Genomic DNA, 22,989 nt, shown 5'->3' with positions numbered 1-22,989 from the left:
CAGGCGGTACCAGGCCCTCAGCGTGGCTTTCCATTCGCTTCTCTTTCGGTCCCCACCCCGCGACCGTCAGCCGGCGGATCGCGGGCGCTTCCCCAGCCAAGCTCCGCCCGTGCGAGCTCCGTCTGCCATTCGTTTTCACAACATTCCCCGGAGGCCCCGCCTCCTCGGCCTCCCTTGGCAACCGTGCTCTGGGCTGTAGGGCAGGCTCCGCCTCCTCCGCGCAGGACGCAGCCTCGGGCCTGGGCCTCCCAAGATGCAGCGCGCGGGCGGGAGGTTTGGAGCTTCCTTACTTGGTGCTTGTTTGCGGCGTCGGGGACGCGGCGGCTGCGGGACGCGGGACCTCCAGCTCAGAGGTAGACTCGGCGGTGTGTGCCCTGACCTGACCTTCAACGAGGGGGTGGCGGGGCTGGGTTTGCTCTCCTAGTCCCTTCGTTACGGAAGAGCGGGAAGGAAGTGGGCGTCCCGGGGCCTGTGCTCGTCATTCTCTGGAAGGATAGCTAGATACCAAGTGCTTGCTCTATTGGGGGATTTTTTCGCTTGAAAGTTTCTTCACCTCTGCAGCGTCTTTCCCGCTTGGAGTGTGAGATATTTAACAAAGGATGTGTCTTCGAAATCTTTAAGACAGATATATAAAGGTCAAAGTTAGAAAGCGTCTGTCAGTTTATTAATGTAGTTCTCAACCAGGGCGATTTTGTCTCCCAGGGAACTTTTGGCAGCATCTGGAGACCTTTTTGGTTGTCGCAGCTGAAAACTACAAAGAAATTATAAGAAGAAAAGAACAATCCCCGTATTCTCACCATCCATAGTCAGCCATGGTGGACACTTGAGCTTTGCCCCAAACGTTTTTTATATTTGACTTTTTATGGGGAGAAAAGCCACTTTGTTTAAAAAGTATTTGAACACATCCCTGAAATAGTATTTCAGACATAGCTACAGTCTTTATCTGGCTCCACTGCCCAATGGTGATATTCTCTTCTCCACACTAATCAGAGCTTGTTTGTATTGGTTTAAGAACCTCTAAATTGAATCTTAGTTTTACTTGTTTTCAGGTCATTTCTTTCTGAGAAAAGAAAGTTACCACTTATTTCATAGGCTTAAAGGTTTATCTTATGAACATATGCTAAGAACTTTAAAAATGTATCCTCAATATAAAATAAAACATGTGAATGCAATAAGCTTTGAGATTACAAAAAGCTTGAGGTAAAAATTTATAAATTAATATATTAATTGCTTCTAATTTTTAACTCCAAAGATGGCCCATTTAAAATAACTTGCATTGGAGTTCCTGTTGTGGCTCAGCAGTTAATGGACCAGACTAGTATCCATGAGGACGTGAGTTTGATCCCTGGCCTCGCTCAGTGGTTTAAGGATCTGGTATTGCCGTGGCTGTGGTGTAGACCCACAGCTACAGCTCCCATTTGACCCCTAGCCTGGAAACTTCCATGTGCCTCAGGTGCGGCCCTAAAAAGACAAAAAACAAAACAAACAAAAAACCTTACATTGAAAATGTGCATGTTTTACAATACTGTTTCAAAATTTGAAAAATGACCTTTCATGTAACAGCTATTTATGTCTTTTAGTCTATTTGAGTTTATGTCCATGAGAATGTTGTTTGCATAGAGCTCATGCTAAAAGCATGTTGGGTCAAGATTATACTAGGACTTTGAATGCCGTGCCAAGCTTTATAGCAATGGTTTGCAACCTTTTATCTCTACATTATTGGTCATCCATCATCCATATATTCAATATACATTGTTTAGTGTCTGTCTTTCCAGGTTCAGGGATCATAGATCTGTCGGAAGTTGATGGGGGGTAGGTAGGTGCATGAAAAACTTTTGAATTAGGGAACAGAGATCAAGTTTGTGTTTTAGAACAGTAACTGAAGTAGCATAAATAAATTTGATATATTGGAGGAGAGAGACGAGAGTAGGGAGGACACGTTAAAAGGCTTTTACTGCAACCCAGGTGAGTGATGAAAGCTTAAACCATTGTGGCAGTTGGAACAGAGAGTTGGAAGAAACAAGTTTCTAAGTTAAGGATCTTGGTGATACCATTAACAGAACAGAATGTAAGAGGCCACATTTTCCAAACTCATAACTTTATCAACGTGCAACAGTACATACTCTAAAGTTTAGTGAAGGGGGCGATTCCACTAGCCGTTTAGCAATCAGATCCTCCTTACTCCTGTTACACTTGGGTATTGGCAAACCAGAGCATTGTGTTGCTTACACATTAGCTCTGACTTTTAATATTAAAATAACAAAATTCTTTTTTGGACAGAAGTTATTTTTGGTTCTTTTTAGTATTATTAAGAAATCTGGGAGTTCCTGTTGTGGCTCAGTAATAATGAACCCTACTAGTATCCATGAGGATGTGGGTTCGATCCCTGGACTTGCTCAGTGGGTTAGGGATCTGGCGGGGCTGTGGCTGTGGCCTAGGCTGGCAGCTGCAGTTCTGATTCAACCCCTAGCCTGGGAACTTCCATATGCTGCACAGGATGCCTTAAAAAGCAAAATAAGGGAGTTCCCGTCGTGGCACAGTGGTTAACGAATCCGACTAGGAACCATGAGGTTGCGGGTTTGATCCCTGCCCTTGCTCAGTGGGTTAACGATCCGGCGTTGCCGTGAGCTGCGGTGTAGGTTGCAGACGCGGCTCGGATCCCGCGTTGCTGTGGCTCTGGCGTAGGCCGGTGGCTACAGCTCCGATTCAACCCCTAGCCTGGGAACCTCCATATGCCACGGGAGCGGCCCAAGAAATAACAACAACAACAAAAGACAAAAAAGACAAAAAAGACAAAAAAAAAGAAAAATAAAAAAAAAAGAAATCTGAACCTTTTTAAGTGAGTAGCTAGTAAAAAATAAGGTTTTAGATCTTCACTTCAGAATATGTAATTTTATTGCTAAAAAATTAATATACCATTTAGTGCTAAAGGCAGCTTTCGGAAATCTTCTAAGAGGTCTGAGATGTCTGTGGTATATTTGAATAAATAATTATTCATTTTCATGTAATATAACCAATATGTTTATTTCCCTTAAAGTAAAAGGTAGTTTCATAAGTAAAAGCCACACCTTTGATTTCCCTATCTTCTTTACTGTTGAACTGAAACTACTTCATGATGCCTATTGGCTCAGATCTTTGCATGAATTGCCTAACACACCAGTAAGCCAGGGGGCTTCTGCTAGCTTGTATCATGATACAATATCTCCAGTTACTTCAGTAATACTTCTTGAAATTCTCAAAAACAATATTATCACTTTGATTTAAAAAAATGCTCTAGAGAAATGTATTTATCTGTTGCCGTGTAACACATTACTCCCAAATTTAGCAGTGGAAAACAACAAATGTTTATCATCTTAAAATTTTCTGAGATCCAGGAATTTGGGAGCAATTTAGCTAGGTGATTCTGGCTCAGGAGGGCTTGACTGGAGCTGGAACATGTGGTCCCGAGAAGGCTCACTCAAATGGCTCTTGGCAAAAGGCCTCAGTCCCTTGAGGGGTGTTGGCAGGAAGCCATGGTTCCTTACAGTGTGTACATCTCCCTGGGGCTGCCTGAGTGTCTTAATTATATGGCAGGTGGCTTTCCCCAGTGCAAGTGATCCAAGGAAGAGGTCACGGAGGAGGACAGCATGCTCCGTGACTCAGTCTTCTGCTGTATGCTGTTGGCTGGAAGTGAGTCATAATCACCAGGCCTCACTCAAGGAGAGGAGAATTAAGTGTCACGTCTGGATGGAAGGAAGGACTTTCAAAGAAATCAGCGAGCATATTTTAAAACCCCAAGTGATGTACTTGGAAGTTAAAGAAAGTGCAGCATCTCCAGTTTGAATATAGATGCTGACTAATCTAGTCTGCTTTTAAGTAGAATTGCCTCTAAATCATTTCAATAAAATGTAGGCTACATTAAGTTTAATTTATAAATTATGGTTCAGTGATACTTTTTTCTAATTGAACTATTAGTATATTTTTCTAATAAAAGAGCAAATCCTAAGCCTTTGGAGTTTGTTTCCATTCAAAAGAGGAAAACAGTATTACTCGTATGATCTAATTTTCATTTATTTCTGCAATAGTTGATTTCCCGGTTGTAAATGATGCACAAATAGGAGAAAAAAGAGGGTTATGAGTTAGAATTATTTATAGTGACAAGAGACCTTTCAGTATTCACAGACTGGTAAGTATGCAACTATTTTGATGATTCTGAAGTTAGGTACTCTGGACACCAAAGCTGGCCGTGATAGTGATGGTGATGATAGTTGCTGGCCTTTATTAGCACTTTCTGTGTTACAAGTTCTATTTCAAGTGGATTATATTAGTTAGTTCCAATACCTTGTAAGGTAGATACTTTATTGCACCCCATTACATAGATGCAGACATAAGTTCAGTAGTTTGCCCTAAATCACACCTCTGGTCAGACTCAGGCCCAACATTCAGAGGGTGCTCTCACGGTGCACAGTTCTTAGCATATGCTGAGCACTCCGTAACTGTTCTGCCTGTGACTCAGCGTATACAGCCACTGGACAAAGATCACCATCTTTTTCTTAAATGTTTTCTAACGTGTTCAAGAAGAAAGTGCTCCTTTGTTTTTTATACTAATTCTCTCAAGTTGCCTTTCTTGTAAGCAGTGTTCAGAATAAGGGAACATGTGCCAGGCAGCTTAGTGGTTAAAAGTTCAGGAGTTAGAGGGCCCCCTTTTCCAAATCTAATGCCTCTGCTGGTTAGCTTTATAAAATTTTCTGACCTTTGTTAAAATATGGTTTTCTCATTTAAAAGATGGGATAATAAGAATACTTATTTTAAAAGAATAATTATGAGCATTAAATGAAATAATGCATCTATTGTACTTGGCACATAATAAGCATGAATAAATGATAGCTATTAATTCTTATGTTCATTATAAGATTACCAAGTCTCTTTTTTTTTTTTCTACTTTGAATAAGGGTAGTGATTTTCTTAGGGTGTAAAACTGCATTGGTTTTGTAAAGTAAGATTTACGATTTATTTCTATTACTTCAATGGAAATTTTTTTAAAGCCACGTTATAGCATCTCCTGTTTTTCTTTCTGGGCTTTCATTCTGGCCATAGAATCTGTACAGATCCCTTTCTCAGGAAAGCAGAAACCCAAGCGCCCAGACTGTGAGAGCAGTCTGATTTGAATCTTTGACTGAATTGTCATTGTAAAGGGGCTAAGGCCGAGAGGGAGAAACCACGTTTGAGACAACAGGTTAGAAAATGGTGAAGCCAGATTAGATCCGTAGGTTTGTGACAGAAGTGGAACCCCTAAAGAAATTCCCTGAGCCGGAGTTTGCCCTGTGCTGGGCACAATGTGGCACAACAGGTTCAGCGGCTTTTAAGCGCTGGGATGCAGACTTGCTCCCCGGCTGGTGTGGTGGGTTAAGGATCCGGTGTTGCCACAGTTGCAGCTTAGGTCGTAACTGTGGCTTGTATCTGATCCCTGGCTTAGGAACTCCATATGCCATGGAGCAGCCAAAAAAAGAAAAAACGAAAAAAAATTCCCTGAGCCAGGGTGAATGTCTACAGTCTCTTTTGATAGAGTACCCACAGTTTTTAATAGATGCTGTTGGCACATTCAGTTGTTTTGTGTTGTGGTTATTTGCATTCTTTGCAAATTGTGTTTTTCAAGGGCTGTACAAAAATAGTATTTGGAATACAGTTTTTTGATAAGTGTGACATTGTTAAGATAGCATAAAAAGCTTAGAAATGTTACTAAAATTTATTGTGACCTGTGTGATAGTTCTCTAACAAAACTGTTTTTTTTTTTTTTTTTTTTTTTTTTTCAGCTCTGCCTACTCAATGGCAGTTGCTCTCATTTCATTTTTAGGTTTAAAAGCTTCAACTGGAATCGGTTTGCATTCGGAAATTGCACCAACACAAATCGGACTTGATATTGTGGATTGACTAGCAAATAAGCAATGTCATCTAATGAACAAGAAAGGCTCTTATGTTATAATGGGGAAGTCCTTGTTTTTTGTTTGTCCAAAGGGAATTTTGTAGATAAAGGGCCTGCAAAAATAACCATGATACATGTCAGAAGAATGACATTTGACAGAGGAACAGGAGTATTTGTTCAGAAGTCCACTGGATCCTTTAGCATAAAAGAAGAATACTCTCATTTAAAAATTATGTGTTGCAACTCTGTTTCAGATTTCAGAACTGGAATTAATCTGCCTTACGTTATGATACAGTGCAATAAAGAGAATAACATTTTCAGATACTTTCTACTATTTCTTCACAGTACCAATAAATTTGAAAAGCGTTTGAGTTTTAGACTAGGCTATGAATTGAAAGACAGCATAAGGGTCCTTAATGGCCCTTTAGTTTTATGGAGACATGTCCAGACATTCTTCTATATCTCTTCCCAAACTGGCAGAGTTGTTACTGTGTCCTTTAACTTTTCCTCTATTGACTGGGTAGGGGAGATTGAAAATCTAGGTATAGTTTTATTAGGACTAAAGAGATATTATTTATCTGAGGAAGGATGCACCCCGAAGCCTTCGAAATCAGATTACGCAACTTGGAATACCCCATTTTGTGTATACTCCCTCGAAAGGGAAGAAGTCCTAAGTGACACGTACCTTATCCCTCCCGTGTACAGCAGCGTGGTAACTTGTGTGCATGTCTGCGCAACTGAGATTGTCGACAACCAATTGAGACTGTCTCTGATTGCCCTTACTCAAAAGAATCAGCTGATTTCATTCCAAAATGGGACTCCTAAAAGTGTGTGCCAGCTTCCATTTGAAGATCCTTGTGCAGTTCATCTTATGGATTCAGGTGGAGGAAACCTCCATTTCATCGTATCCTTTAGGTCCAATGATGCTTGTGCTGTTAGGGCAAAGAACTTTCAGGTATGGTACTTAAAATCATTCACTTGGTGTAGTCTTAGACCTGCTCCGCAGCCTTGTGCTTCATGGAATTCACCATGGAGTCTTATTATCCAAGTCAAGTTTTACTGCTGCATTTTAAAGAAAATCACATATGTTAACATCATTCTTTTTTAAAAAATTATCTGAACACTGGGAGTTCCCATCGTGGCACAGCAGAAAAATCCGACTAGGAACCTTGAGGTCGCAGGTTCAATCCCTGGCCTTGCTCAGTGGGTTAAGGATCTGGCACTGTCGTGAGCTGTGTTGAGGTTGCAGACGTGGCTTGGATCCCGCGTTGCTGTGGCTGTGGTGTAGGCTGGCAGCTACATCTCCAATTGGACTCCTAGCCTGGGAATGTCCATATGCCGTGGGTGCAGCCCTGAAAAGACAAAAGACAAAAAAAAAAAAAAAAAAAAGATTACCTGAGGTTTTGCTTTGCCATTTTAAGTCATAAAACCGTTGAGTTTTTTGGAAATACATAAATATATAACTAATTATCTATTTGTCTTTTACCGTAGTTCTAATTTTCATTAATTTGATAATTGTTGGATGTGTATTTTTCCTTAGAATAAGATTATAAGCCTTTCTAGAAAACTCAGATCAGTTGTTCAACTTCTTAAAAGTTGGTAATTTTTTTAAAGCTTAAAATGAAATCTAGAGGAATTCCTTGAAATCTGTCATTGTCCCTTTAAAGACAGATAATTGTTTTCCAGAGAAAAGCAGTGTGTTAATTTTTCTAAAACCTGTTGCTTGGGGCATTTCATTATGTTGCATTTTGAAACTCAGAGTTGTCCTTGAGCAAGCATTCACATTTTATCTACATATAGTCCTATCTTTTAATGTCAGGTTTAGAAATTACTTTAAAATACTTAACTGGTATTGAACATTCAGTAACAGATGAAAAGATGCAGAAAATGAGAAGGATATCAGAGAATTGTAAGTGGGTATCTCCAATAATATTGCTTTGGCCTTGATGCTTTGTTAACACTGCATCCTCCTGGCTTAAGATGTTTATCAGCACGTTCAGTTACATGATATAAAATGTTTATAATTCAAGATCTTCCAAATGTAGTGTTTTATTACATTATTCAACTTTTAAAGTTCTTTTGCTCCTTTGGGAAAAAAGCAGATACTGCCTTGATGTGTGTGCCCTGTCCATTTAATTAGAGGCTCAATTAAAATTTCTGTCACTATATTATCACCTTGATATGGAATATTGGTAAATGTTTTAGAAAGTTCGAAAGGCATTCTTTGTTTATGTGTGTGTGTGTGTGTAAATATCAGGTTGAAATTGTGTTTTTCTCAGGCTTTGCCTTGTAAATTACCTTTGTGTTAATAGGGATTATGTGACCTCAATCAACTTGTGTAACACACAGAGGACTTAAATTCTCAAAGGAAAAGGAATTTGAAAACTATTCTATTTTATTTTGAAAGCAATTTTTTTTTGGTCTTTTTTCCCATTTCTTGGGCCGCTCCCGCGGCATATGGGAGGTTCCCAGGCTAGGGGTCTATTCGGTGCTCGTCCAACAGAGAAACAGCTACCACTTGCTGCGCTTCTCCTGACCGCCAACCACTGTGCAAGTCACTTTGCAATATCATTTTATTTAATTCTTCCCTGTTAGAGGCAGGATGATCCCAATTCCATGCAGGTGGAAAATGCGTTGACACCAAGTAAATACATTCCTTAAGGTAACACTAGTATGGTGCTCAGTTGGGACTGAAACCCAGGTTAAGTATGTTCTTCCCATTACTCTGACCCCAAAAATGGAAATGAAATATCTCAATAATTTGTATTGGTTCTTTTGAATTGAAATGATAATGTTTTAGATAGATTCAATAATGAGTTTCCCACCTTTTCCTTTTTACTGCTACTAGAGAATTTTCTTTTATTGACTGTCGGAAAATTTAAAATTATATATGTGCTTTGCACTTGTGGCTCACCTGTATTTCTTTTGGACAACACCATCCTAGAGCTAGAGATTGCAAGTGTGTGTGTGTGTGTGTGTGTGTGTGTGCATGCATGCGTGCATAGGTCAGTGATGTGTGTGTGCCAGATGCATTTTTTTTTTTTTTTTTTACTTTTTTAGGGCCGCAGGTGCAGCATATGGAAATTCCCAGGCTAGGGGTCAAATCGCAGCTGCAGCTGCAGCTGCTGGCCTGCACCACAGCCACAGCAATGCCAGATCTTTAACCCACTGAGCGAGGCCAGGGATCAAACCCACATCCTCACGGATACCAATTGGGTTCATTACCACTGAGCCACAACAGGAACTCCCACATTCTTCTTTCGGTGTCTCTTGGCATGGCCCATTATACTCCGTGACACTTATAAGGGGGCAGCAGGAGGAAGGGAAGATAGGGGTTTACAAATAAACATTCCCCCTGCATAAGCAAAAAAAAAAGTCACAGCTTTGGAATTAGCCTTATAGAGGAAAGATTGATGTTTGATTATATAGATTGGAGATTCTTACATGTGTTTGTGGGTTAATGTAAGCCACCCTCTGTCACCTAGAAGATGATGTATTAGCTGTGCTCTTGGGGCTCTGGGTGGGAGTTTCAGCTTTTCTGCCTGAAGAAGGGCTATCTGATCCTCATGGTGTTAGTTTTCCAGGGGACCAATCTGGAAGGTTTCAACTTGATGGAGGTTTAAGAAGTTGTCTTCTAAAACAAGTTTAAACTTGGGTCTCATATTCTGGTATAAACTTAGCAAATCATTCTCTAAGGCTAGCATGATTCTAGGTATCCCCAGTATTAGAATTCCTCCTCTTCTGTGCCCCTGATAATGGCTATGTTCTCTCCTACCAGAGTTTAAGCTATTAAAGGTTATTCTGCTTTGAGAGCTCTGAAAGTATTTTCTGGTACCTTCTAGTTACTAATGCAACTGAATTCCTCGCGTAATTGCTTTGATCATAAATCCATATATACTAAGTCTTGTGGGAGTGAGGGTCATCCTTAAATTACCTGTGTTAGAGAAAGAATCTTCACTAGAGTTTCAGTGATAAGTGTTATATTTTATAACTATTTTAATACAGAGATCAGGAACATGACAGCCCCTGGAGAAATGTTGATAAAATGCTAAATTTAAGTACCTTGCTATTTATAAATTTATGAATCCTTACATTTTCTGATCCCCCAATAACTTTAATTTATGTAATGATGTTTATTTTTTTTCATTATGGCTGGTTTATAGGGTTCTGTCAGTTTTCTACTGTACAGCATGGTGACCAAGAAGAGGAGAGAAAAAAACCCAATATCTTTGTCTTAAGTTAGTTTTTAGTGTTTACACTACCATTTTAATTACTTGTTTATACAATTGAAGATGACAGATTAGAACTATGTGTGATGAAAGGATTTAGCTTATTTCACATCTGATATTTTTCTTGCTCTATTCCTTCTTTACCACTCTCTTTCAGGTTGTCGATAAATGGGAGAAAATGAGCTCAATACTGGTAGATGACTTTCTTGGAACTGGAACTGAACAAGTACTGCTACTTTTTAAAGACTCCTTGAGTTCAGATTGCCTGAGTTCATTTAAAATAACAAACCTTGACAACATAAACTATTCAGTAAGTTCTGTTTACTTTTTATACATTACTTTAAGAACATTTTAGAAAATTTGAGCACTTTAAAGCTTTTGACTTACTCTTTAAATATTTTTGATTTTATACTTTTGGCCCCTCCTTTAAATGTTTTTATTTTATACTTAAAGTAGGCTTTTAGAACTTTAAAAATACATACATTGAATCTTAAATAATACACTGACTCTCCTTTCAACAAGTAATACACTGACTCTCCTTACAAATTGACTGCTTTTGATATAAATTTGGAATATATCTGGTATTCACGCAGGTGACAGTAATACTGTAAATTAACTTTATGATTGCTTCTGAAAAGCACATTTTTATGTCAGTAAACATGATTATACTAGATTAAGGAATGAAATGAAAAACTATTAAAAGAAATAACAGTTCATAATATCTTAAGATTTTGAGCACGAGGGAAATAATACCTTGGAAGTTTCAGATCTATATAAAATATTTCTGAGCCTCAGTTTTTTAGTTAGGAAAATGAGGATAATGTTTCCTTTCTCTAGTTAAGGGACTTTATAAAAACCTAGTAAACTGATACTTTTGAAGCAGTATACAAATGTTAGGTAGGTGGAAATAGTGGTGTGATAGTTTTTCCCCTAGTTTTGAGAAGATGATAGGGAAAATATGTATCTTTTATATAATAGCATGTATCGTGGCACACTGCCTTTTGGATAAACTTTAATAGTATTTTGCTAATCTTAAGGATTTTCAATTTATTCCAAAATTTAATTTTTAGCATATTGTTTTGTTCATTAGAGCCAACCAGTGGATTGCAGTCAAGATGACTTATTTGACAACGAACAAGATAATTGCTCTTTAATGATTCCACCTCTGGAAAGAAGATTGAAAGTTAGTGTCTATGTTTGCTTTTTGCTTTGCTTTTTTGGACTAGTGCTGTTCTAAATGAAGGAAAGAACATTGAAAGAGAGGTCCTTAAACTATAAGCAACTTAGATTGGTGGAAAAAAATGGTACAGGTATCCCTGCTTTTCCATTGCTTTAGGTCACTTTGCTTTATGCCAAGTTGCTTTACACCTCTTTGCTTTTACAAAAGACATACATTAGCACCTGTTTTTGCTAACCAAAAGAAGTCTGAAGAGGAGTTTCACTTCTGTGAGAAACGGTGAAAAGGGAAAGTAGCGCTCAGCATTTGTTTTACAAAGAGCCATTACAGAGGCCTTGGGCATCCCAACCCGCCAGAGGGTCCCAGCCAAGCTGCTTCCCAGCAGTTGCACTCAGCTTCTCAGCATTAAGCCGCTGGAGCTTTGACCTGTGTCTGTGAGCACCTGCACTTTATCTTGGTTTATTTTGTACATCTCTTTCCAAGATGAGTCCTAAGGTAATTGCTTCTTCACTTTACATCGTTTCATAATGGCTTACAAAAAGGCTTCATAGAAGTACTCTACTTTAAGATAGTGGGAGAACCTGTATTTCAAATGATCTATTTACCTCTTTGGTACCTTTGTAAGAACGATTATGACATTACTTATAAATGTATCATTTTTCTTTTTGTAATAAGATTATGTCAATTTAATAAGCCTTATAAGATAAAATATAAGAAGCTGACTTTTGAAAACATTCTTTCTAGCTTTTAGGATTGGTATACCATTACTCTTTATAGAACAGCAAATGTGATGAATCATGACATGTTCTAAATATGAACAGTTTACCTTCAAGTTTTCCATACAAAGCTCTCTCAAACGGTTTCTGTTTTTTTCCCGAATGTGCAAAGGTAATGCATATTCCCTGTAAAATACTAAGACAGTGCCAATAAATATTAAAAAGAGACTTAACAATTACCTATTATTCCATTACTGCAATATAACCAATTGTAATACTTTGATTTGCATATTTTTTGTTTTTTTTGTTTGTTTGTTTGTCTTTTGTCTTTTTGGGGCCGTACCCTCAGCATATGGAGGTTCCCAGGCTACAGGTTCAATCGGAGCTACAGCTGCCAGCCTATGCCAGAACCATAGCAATGCAGGATCCTAGCCGTGTCTGTGACCTACACAATAGCTCACAACAATGCCAGATCCTTAAGTCACTGATCAAAGCCAGGGATTGAACCTGCAACCTCATGGTTCCTAGTCGGATTTGTTTCTATTGCACCACGATGGGAACTCCCTGATTTGCATATTCTTGTAGATATTTTTAATGACTATGTGCAAATTTACATGAAAATGTGTGATTATAAAGTACATGCTCTTATGTAACCTGCTGTGCTTCGTTCATTCATAAAAATTTCCAAATATACAGAAAATTCAGAGAATAGTACAGTGATTATCTCTAGTCCCATGTAGACTCAATTATTGTTTCTTTTAAAAAAAAAACTGTTTGTTGCATCTGTTGGAGCATGTGTGTGTGCATGTACTTGTATTTTTGCAAAACCATTTGAAAGTTACAAATATTATAATAATTCACTTCTATGCATTTTAGCAGGAATCTTCTAAAAAAAATGACATTCTCCCATGTTACTCATGTAACATGTAACAAAGGATTAATTTTTCTTCATATAAATATGCATTCTAGGAGTTCCCATTGTGGTTCAGTGGGTTAAGAACCAGACTGTTATCTCTGAGGATGAGGGTTCAATCCTTGACCTTGCTCAGTAGGTTAAGGATCTAGCCTTGCTGTGAGCTGTGATGTAGGTTGCAGACGTGGCTTGGATCTGGCATTGCTTGTGACTGTGGTATAGGCTGGCAGCTGTAGCTCTGATTGGACCCCTAGCCTGGGAACCTCCATATGCCACAAGTGCAGCCCGAAAAAGCCAAAAAAAACAGTATGCATTCTAAAACAGTGTTATTGAGTATACAGTATTATATACAGTATTATTGAGTATACAGTATTATTGAGTGACCCAACCTCCTCAAAAGGAAATTTGTTATAGCTTAAAATGTGAATCATACATGTCTTTTTACTATTGCAGTTTCACTTCTAGAAATCTGTTCTAAGGCTATACCTATGCATATAAGCAAAGCTGATTTTTAATTTTTTTTGGCTGCCCCTGTGGCATACGGATGTGCCTGGGCCAGGGATCAAACCCGTGCCACAGCAGTGACCCAAGCTAATGCAGTGACACCGCCAGATCCTTCCCTCACTGCTCCATGAGAGAACTCCAGGCAAAGCTGATTTTACAGGAACATTTAAGTAGTATTTATAAACAAAATTCAGTTACAATCTAAATACCCATCATTAGGCGTATGGTAAATAAATTATGGTACAATTGAACTGTGGAATACTAGGCATCTATGAAAAAGTAAGGTAACTCTTTATACTGATTTTTTTTTTTTTTGCTTTTTTAGGGCCACACCTGCAGCATATGGAAGTTTCCAGGCTAGTGGTGGGATCAGAACTGCAGTTGCTGGCCTACATCACAGCCATAGCAGCATGGGATCCGAGCCGCTCTGTGACCTACACTGCAGCTATGGCAATGCCAGATCCTTAACCCACTAAGTGAGTTCAGGGATTGAACCTGCACCCTCGTGGATACTAGTTGGGTTCATTACTACTGAGACACAACAGGAACTCCTATACTGATTTTTAAAATGATATCAAAATAGTTTAATTTATGAAAGCATGACTTGTAGAAATTCCACTTCTGGTAATATGTCACTTAGTTTATTTGGATCAACTCCCCTGATAAAAGTAAAGTGATAGGAGTTCCTGTCCTGGTGCAGTGGTTAACAAATCTGACTAGGAATCATGAGGTTGCTGGTTCGATCCCTGGCCTTGCTCAGTGGGTTAAGGATCTGGCATTGCCATGAGCTATGGTGTGAGTCGCAGATGTGGCTTGGATCCCGAGTTGCTGTGGCTCTGGCGTAGGCTGGTGGCTACAGCTCCGATTAGACCCCTAGCCTGGGAACCTACATATGCCTCAGGAGCAGCCCTAGAAAAGGCAAAAAAAGACAAAAAACAAAAATTATAGTGATGATTGAAACATGTTTTTAAAATTTTCTTAAAAGCTTCAAAAAGCTGAAAATACAAAAATAAATCAGCAGGCCGAACTCTAAAGGCTAGAACACAGAGATACAAGCAAAACACTGATACTCCTGTTGCCCTGGATGCAGTTGTATTAACCAACAAAGAAAGCGCCCTAGGCACCTGACAGAAACAACATCAAATCCTTTCTCAGAACACACATTTATCCTAGGCATCTTCTCAATCTCACAAGTAATTTTTTAAAGAGAATGAGCCGCCCACAGAATAACTAAGCACATAAAAAAATAAAACATCACGAATAATTATTTACAGAAAATAACAAAATGCCGTTTCTATAAAGTAAAAATATGTTGAAATTAAAAAAAAAACTCGAGATTTTTTTTTTTAATGGGTCGCAGGTGTGGTATATGAAAGTGCCAGGCCAGGGTTCGAATCGAAGTTCCAGATGCTAGCCTATGCCACAGCCTCAGCCACTCCAGATCCGAGCGACATCTGTGACCTACACTGTAGCTCACGGCAGCACCAGATTCTTAACCCACTGGGTAGGGCCAGAGGTCAAGCCTGCATCCTCATGGATACTAGTCAGGTTCATTTCTGATGAACCACAATAGGAACTCCTCAACAGATGAATTTAACAGTTGACTCAAAGAGATGCAGATAAGCCTACCAGACTGTTAGAAGTATTATCCAGAAGGTAACACAGACACAAGGAAGATAGGAAAAATAGAAGGGAGGCGGGGACATACAGATGAGATATAGTTGAGTGTCTGTCTTGTTTCAAGTATCCATGTGTTACCCCTAGCACTCAACATGGCTAGAAACATTTCTAAGCATTGGAAGGCCTTCTAGATGAACACATCTACCCTTTGCTCCATTTTGCATATGAGGAAATGCCTTGAGGTCCAGAAACAGTAGGTGGCTTGCAGAGCTAGAAGCAGAGTTCAGCTCACTATTCTTCCCCCTGTGAAGTTTATTTCCCAACTGCTCGTTGGAGGGGACACGGAGAGACCAGGACCTTGGAGAAACTTGTGCATCTGTACAGGAATGTTCACAGCAGCGTGGTTCGTATGCTCCACAACTGGGCATAGCCCAGGTGTCCACCAGCAGGAGAATGGAAAGGGGAACTGGTGTAGAGATGCGACGGAAACCAGAGCATAGCGAAAGGTGTGAGCTATAGCTACTAGCCACGGATGGGTGACCCGAACCCAGAACCCATCATGTACAGAACGCTTCCACTTAGAAAAGACTCAAGCAAAACACAGACAGCTAAAAATACTCTCGAGGAGTTCATATCATGATGGTAAAGTGATGAAGACGAGCATGGAAGTTACCTTGAAGGGCCAGGGAAGTGCTGCCCCCAGTGGAGAGAGGTTCGCAATTGGGGGAGGGCCCATGGGGTGCCCCCAAAGAGCTGCTTTTTTTGACCCGGGTGTGATTACATGGGTGTGGACTTCATTGTTAGTCTGTGAACTGTCTGTCTCGTGTACTCTTCTGCACATATGAAAGAGATCACAATGAGAACAAGAAAGCGAGGTTCGGTGCCTCACAGCGCATTTTGTTCCTGCATTTGGTTCCGGGTGGGTTTTATTTGTCTATGGGGAGGAGAAGGAAAGCATTCCCTAACATATACCTGGAAGAGTTCTGGAAAGGTAAACAATCTGTCAGCTGTGCAAATGGGATTGAGGGTCTGGGAAGGGAAGGTGAGGTATCTTTTTATGTTGTTTAAAGTTTTTACCATGGGCTTATTTTCAAAGTTTTATCACAACTGGAAGCCACCTAGAATGTTTTAAGTAGTCCAGCGATTCACCATTTATTCCCGCAGTGGGGGTCATGTTGAAGAGAGTAGGGGAGAGGGCACACTGCTAGTTTCTGAGGGCGCCCTCACTGTCAGTGTGCCCCCGTGGCCCTTTCTTCCACTCCCTGCCCCTCCAGCAGCTTCAGACGTGGCTCTCCACCTTGGGCTGGTTCATCTCCCTTCCCCTTGGTCATGAATTCCTCAGCCCGGGAGTGATGAAGTGCGAGTGATACGGAGCCCACAGAACTAGGTCAAATAGTAGCTAGACACTTTATGTATTTTGTGCAGTGAGGTAAGATACAATTCAGTCTTCACTCTCCAACTTGTATTCATTGATAAAAGGAGGCAGAATTTATCTGCCTTCAAATGTAATTTAAAAGAAAGGCGAAGAGTTCCCTGGTGGCCTAGAGGGTTAGGAACTCAGCGATGTCACTGCTGTGGTGTGGTTTCAGTCCCTGGCCCAGGAACTTCCACATACTGTGGCCAACAATAAGTAAATAAATAAGTAAATAAAAGGCAAATGCAGGTTGCATCTTGTTTTAAATCTAGAAAAGCGTATTCAAAGCTAGATTAGTACCTACAACAGTCTCAGATATCCATCTGAAATGAAGCAGTGCCTAACACTTCAGTGGCAAAATACACTTCAGGAATGTTTCTTCCTTACTACTGAAATCTATTTATCCACTATAATAAAAGGGATGGTTTACCTTCTGCCAGGTTCAGAGCCAGTTTTTTTCTTCTGGTAGTTAAGAGTCGACCCCAGTAGTGGATTTAATAGTACAAAAATAAACTTGTAACAGTTTGGGATCCTTTATGTATTGTCTTCAAGATTTTGCTATAAAGGTTATATGAACAGAATTTCAAGCTGAATCAAATCAAAAGTGAGCATGTCTCTTCATAATGACATTTTTTGAAACAAATTATTTCTTTTTTTTTTTTAGTCCCCCCCTTTTTTTGGGGGGGGGGCTTTGCCTGAAGCATGTGAAATTTCCTGGGCCAGGGGTTGAACCCACGTCACAGTAGCAACCTGAGTCTCTGGAGTGATAACACCAGATCTTTAACCCACTGTGCCACAAATGAACTCCTGAAACAAATTATTTCATCAAGAAAAACAATTTTCTTGTTGGGGGAGGAGCGTTGTTAGGCCTTGATTTTTATTCGTATTGATTGGACTTATTACTTAATAGTGAAACATGTAAATACATTTGCATTCTCTCAATGCATAAACTAATGCAATTATTTGCTGTGTTATTTTCCTTTCTAATTAGAGATTTGAAATTTATAGATAGAATGGTTTTGCTCTGAGAAGTATTCTTTGCTTTTCTGTAGGAAATGAATTAATAAGCAAATGTGGGGAAATACTGAATTAATACCACATCGGGTTTCATTTGAAATTATGTCTCTGACAATGATTTTTCTTTGTACTTTACAGGTTGGTTTCGTTTCTATTCAGGAATTACAGCAAAATCTCTTGCTTAAGGAAAAAATTCTATCAAAATCTTACAAAGCTTTTACAAACCTTTTTCAAGGGAAAGATGATAGTACACCAAGTGCAAAGGAGGTAAAGTTAATCATGTGACCATTTTATCATTTTATGAAGATCTATAAGCTATCGAAGAATTATTTAAATTGGAATATTGGAATATATTAGAAAGTGCTGCTCAGTGAATCAAGAAACAAAGTGGCAGGATATAATGGTAGGCTTTTATGTCATTGAAAACTATTTGGTTAAAAAAGCCAATATTTTTACCAGTTTGCAAATTACTATTCTTCTGTGGGATATTAAAATAGTCATCAGGAACCTTGGGGAACAAGTCCTTTTGTTTGAAAAAGACTTAACTATTAACCTTTTTTGTTTGAATAGAAATGACTCCTAAATGAATTAGTTAACCCTTGAATAACAGGGAGGTTGGGGCGCTGACGCCCACTGTAGATGAAAGTCCATGAATAATGTCACACTTGGCTGTCTGAATCCCCAGTTCCCCATGCACAGATTCCACCAACTGCAGATGTGTTTGTACTGTCGTGTTTACTGTTGGAAACACTCCTCGTATAGGTGGACCTGCGCAGTTCAAACCAGCTCAAGGGGCAAGTGCCTTTGTTTTCTGACTTCTTCAACAGAGTTTACAGAGTATTATTATAACAGTGACATAATTTCATCAATAATACAATCATTGTTCTTTTGGTCTGTTGCATGGTTCATTTCTAGGGTTATACTGTCGCTCAGTTCCTTTTTTTAGGCTTTATATCTGCTTTTTATAAATTTACTCATGTTTTCTTTGTGGTTGACATCTTAAGAATCTCTTTAGATACCTTGTAGTTACTTATACCAGTATAGTAGTGTAGAAAGTTAACAAAAACTGCTTTGACTTCATAAAAAAAATAGTGTTTATGCACATTCGTTCCATACAGAGAAAGACAGCATAGCAGAATTACAGATAAATCAGTGAAAGCTGGATCTAGAGAAACTTGATGTTGTATTTTATTCCCTGGAGTCACTTTAGTGCCTCGCTCTGACTTCCTTTAAGATTTGCCATTCTTGTCATGGTCTTTGTCCTGTATCTGTATTTCAGTCTTAGCAGTATCAGCTCTGTCTCTTGTTAACTGTGTGCCCTGAGGAAAGGTACTGAACCTCCTTGTGCCTCAGGTTTTCTTTATCTGGAAACATAGATAATAATAATACCACCACCCTTGGGAACAAGAGTTGTTGTGGTAGGTCAACAAATTGATACATGAATACATATAGAACAGTGCCTGACATACTGTAAGCATTCAGTAAGTGTTGTATATTATTATTATCATTACTTCTCCTATTTGTGTTTGAATTATAAATCCATATGTGTGTGGAAATGGGTGAGTATGGCCTGAACTTCAAGAAGAAAATTTTAGTAGTAATCTATCACCTGTCCAAATATAGTTTAATCAGTGTTATTCATAACAAAAGTTTACAGTTACAGATTTGGTGTCAGTCTCTGTTAAGACAAAGATTGGATTGTTTTCAGCATGCCTTGGGCAGGTATTAACAGGTCTGTCTGTCTTTCTTTCTTTCTGTCTGTCTGTCTTTCTTTCTTTCTGTCTTTCTTTCTGTCTCTTTCTTTGTCTCTGTCTCTCTGTCTCTATTTCTTTCTGTCTCTGTCTCTCTCTCTCTCTTTCTTTCTTTTGTCATACCTATGGCATATGGAAGTTCCCAGGCTAGGGGTCGAATCAGACCTGCAGCTGCCGGCTTACGCCACAGCCACAGCAATGCTAGATCCAAGCCACATCTGCAACCTATACCATAGCTTGTGACAACATCAGATCCTTAACCCATTGAATGAGACCAGGGATCCAACCTGCATCCTCATGGATACTAGTTAGGTTCTTAACCCATTGAGCCACAGTGGAAACTCCCAGATTATTTTTCAAAATGGACTCCAGGTTTGCCTCTCTGCTGGCTCTGTGTAGAGTACCCAGAGCCTTGTTTATATTCTGGCCATGCTTCTTGATCTGAGTAGATAGTAAATTATATGTTTTATAAATTTTATTTTAGTGAATTATATCTAATGTATAATATGTCATTATGATAACTTATTCTAAAATATATAAGGAATAAGGCCTAGCCAAAAGCCTATTTACCTTTTTTTTTTTTTTTTTTTAGTTTTGCTACATTTGGTAGTTTTTTTTGTAATCAGTTATTTAAACCTATTTTTCTATAAGGACTATCTTGTTACTCTTTGTGGCAAAGAAGAAAATCCTGTCTGTACCTCTGATGAAAAGTTGTCAGAAAATTTTCAAGATTCAAAACAGTTAGTAGAGAAGATATGGTATCGTGTAATAGAAGATAGCTTGGTTGTTGGCGTGAAAACCACATCTTCTTTGAAGGTGTAAGTAAATTCTAACATGATAACATCCCGATGCTCTAAAACAGCACTGTCCTCCACAAATAGAATGCATGCCACATGAGTCATCCTAAATCTTCTAGTAGCCATATACAAATAGAAACAAGTGAAATTATTTTTTAAAACTCTCACATCAAAGACATTATTTTGCTGATGGGTAAGCAATATTCTGTATTAAGATGCAGATTTTATTCAAGTTATTTAGAAGAGTATAAAATGCGGTTTTTACTTTAGAGGTATTTCATTGTAAATATTACCAAACTCAACTCTGTTTAACAAACGAGTGGTTTTTTTCTTGTTGAAGAAGGGAGGAAAATCTACCTCGAAATAAAATACAGGCATTATCCCACCTTCCCTTTCCCTTAAAAATTTTACTTTCCTAAAGTCCAGCATGTTTACATTGGTTCTGTTTTCCTGTCTCAAGCGAAGTGCCATTACATGATCTTTAAAAAGGTGTTTGGCTTTTATACTTAATTTTCTGATGCATTTTACATTTGAAATTGTTTCTTAGGAAAGGAGAGAATAAAAAGTTGTTGTTTGCATGACTTTTAATTATCTGTTTGACTGTTGAGAATGAACTTTTAGACTAAACTGAGGCCTGTGTTTTTTACAGGTCCCTGAGTCACGTGACTTTATCACTGTCAATGCATCGAGCCTGTAACTCCAGCTTTCCAGGTATTAAGTGTCAAAATAGGGTGCTCCAGTTGAATAGGAATTCTTCCCCACCACCATGCCTAGTGCCGTATGAAGTACGATCAGAGGTAAAAAGAATCAAGTTGAGTGTTGATAGTGAGCAAGAGGAAGAGAAGAAGGAAAGCCTTGTTTGTGAGCAGCCCTCTGAGAAAGACTGCGTACAGATGATTACTGCTGTGACATCTCTTTCGCCGCTTTTAGCATTCAGTAATTTTTGTTGCATAGTGCTGCTACAAATTAGAGAGAGAGAGAATGCGAACTATTCCAAAGTTCATTATGTTCACTGTGGCAGAATTTTTTTAAGTCTAGAAGATCTTTCAAGTGGGAAATACCTGCTGACATTTCCAAAGAAGAAACCTTTAGGTAATTTTTATGGGTAACTTTTAAATCATATACCTAATGGAATCAGAAAATTTTAAGCACGTTCTTTATGTGATAATGGACAGAGTTTAATCACAGTGATTTGTGACATGTTTTTGCCGTAGAACACATGGAAGATCTCTTTGCACTTCTTGCTGTGTTGCACAGAGCTTGTTTTCAGATTACATCACGCAGCTATGCTCTGACTTCAGTGAAGTCATGGCTCCTAGAGCACATGGAATGTGAAGTAATCAAGGAATTTCCAGAAGTTTGCTTTTGCAAAAGGCCAGGAAATTTCTATGGAACATTCTTCAGCTGGAAAGAAAGAACACCATTTGAAGGGATTTTAATAGTCTACTTCAGGTAATGCACATCACGTTGGAATTGGTCCAGGAAGTTTGTGTGTGCGTGCGCACGCATGCATGTGCGCGTGTTCATGTGTGTGTGTGTGTGTGTGTGTGTGTGTATGTGGACATGTGCCTACTGGGATCACCACGTTAGTGTTCCATGCCATTGTGGGACATGTCCAGGTGATTACCTGGTATATTGTGAATAAAGGGCTGATCTCATTTAGAAAATAAAGCTATTTTAATTTTTGTTATTGGCTTTTGGTAGGGTTTGCTTAGGGCCTAATAATTATTTTAAGATTTCCCTTTACTGCTTCCCCACAATGAAATTTTAAAAGCAGAATTTTGATCTTATTAGAGAAAATGTAATCAGGAAGCAAACCTTGTTCAATGACTTGGATGTATAGTTATTTTGTCTGTTACCACGGGGGGTTGATTCAGGACCCTGGTGGACACCAGAGTCCACAGATGATCAAGGCCCTTATATAAAACAGACTGTACTGTTACAGTCCATCCTCCACATCCATGAGTTACGCATCCATGCGTCCGATGAACCGCAGGGCCAAATGTATTTGGTTGCTACAGTCTGAATTATATCCATGACCACATGCATGCATTGGTGCTTCTATTCATCACTAGAGGGTTTATAAATGAATATTAATTGATTACTACAGTATGTTGTACTTGACCGTTTTGAGCTGTCCTGAGTTTTGTAATACTGTTTTTAATTTTCTTAATTCCAGGAATCAGACAGTTTTGTTCCAGTGCCTTCATAATCTCAGCAGAGTTCTCCCTGTAAACAGTTTCTTCAAAAATCTAAAATTAGGAAGCGAAGATATCCTAATTGATCATTTGACGTTAGCTTTGGAGAAGGAATTGGTTACCCTTGGTTCTCTTTCTTCTGCCTCAGCTAAGGTTGAGAGCAACTTGGTACAGAGCTCTGAAGCAAGCGAAGAAAAGAGTAGTAATGTGGCTGCTTCATCAGACAGAGAGGAACGCATCCATCTCTACAGAGAAGAACTTCAGAGAGAAAAGCAGCAAACATTGGGGACGAACCTAAATGTGAGTGGTGCCCTTTACAGAGAAATGACTTTGAAATTAGCTGAGGTTCAGCTGAAATCAGACCTTGCTGCCCAGAAACTGACTGATTTATAATTACCGTCTCAATTTGGTTATATTTTAGAATAATTTTTCCCTTCCAGAATGTTTTGGTTCTACTCGTTTTCATTTTCCTTGATAGGCCTGCTCTGCAAAAATAAAGATTGAGGTTTATTGTAGGATCCTTGGTTTTGAAGATGCACAGAAGAGCTTGCTTTAGAGCAGCATTTCTCAACTGGGCTCATTTTGCCCCTGGGGTGTTTGACTATGTCTGGGGATGGTTTTTGGTTGTCAGAAGCAGTGGCAGGAGCGTGAGGGGCAGGGGGAGAGGGGTGCTGTTTGAATCTAGCGGGTTGAGCTGCTGTTAAACTTCCTCCTCAGCACAGAACAGCTCCACAACAAAGACTGTCCCAGC

At 39.1% G+C, this 22,989-nt stretch overlaps 1 protein-coding gene across 3 annotated transcripts; it reads left to right on the top strand.

Annotated features, from left to right (window-relative positions):
• Positions 158-22,756, top strand: FANCB (Fanconi anemia complementation group B). 3 transcript variants are annotated; one of them, XM_021080514.1, is made up of 9 exons: positions 158-353; positions 5,834-6,857; positions 10,289-10,441; positions 11,222-11,314; positions 17,631-17,759; positions 19,895-20,061; positions 20,690-21,132; positions 21,255-21,492; positions 22,220-22,756. In XM_021080514.1, exons 2-9 carry the CDS (start codon positions 5,925-5,927, stop codon positions 22,629-22,631), a joined length of 2,568 nt encoding a protein of 855 aa, XP_020936173.1. In that variant the 5' UTR covers positions 158-353; positions 5,834-5,924; the 3' UTR covers positions 22,632-22,756. The 3 variants fall into 3 exon arrangements, with proteins under 3 accessions (XP_020936173.1, XP_020936171.1, XP_020936172.1); XM_021080512.1 differs by having other exon boundaries at positions 5,793-6,857; XM_021080513.1 differs by having other exon boundaries at positions 158-365; positions 5,793-6,857.

This window comes from Sus scrofa, chromosome X, assembly GCF_000003025.6.
Source record: "Sus scrofa isolate TJ Tabasco breed Duroc chromosome X, Sscrofa11.1, whole genome shotgun sequence".
Classification (NCBI taxonomy): Eukaryota; Metazoa; Chordata; class Mammalia; order Artiodactyla; family Suidae; genus Sus; species Sus scrofa.
This window is presented reverse-complemented; position numbering and strand designations above follow the sequence as displayed.

Coding starts and splice junctions, on each gene's coding strand:
- FANCB (XM_021080514.1), top strand. CDS start 5,925: ATGTCATCTAATGAACAAGAAAGGCTCTTATGTTATAATGGGGAAGTC. Junction 11,315..17,630: donor CTCTGGAAAGAAGATTGAAA/GTTAGTGTCTAT, acceptor TGTACTTTACAG/GTTGGTTTCGTTTCTATTCA. Junction 17,760..19,894: donor GTACACCAAGTGCAAAGGAG/GTAAAGTTAATC, acceptor TTTTTCTATAAG/GACTATCTTGTTACTCTTTG.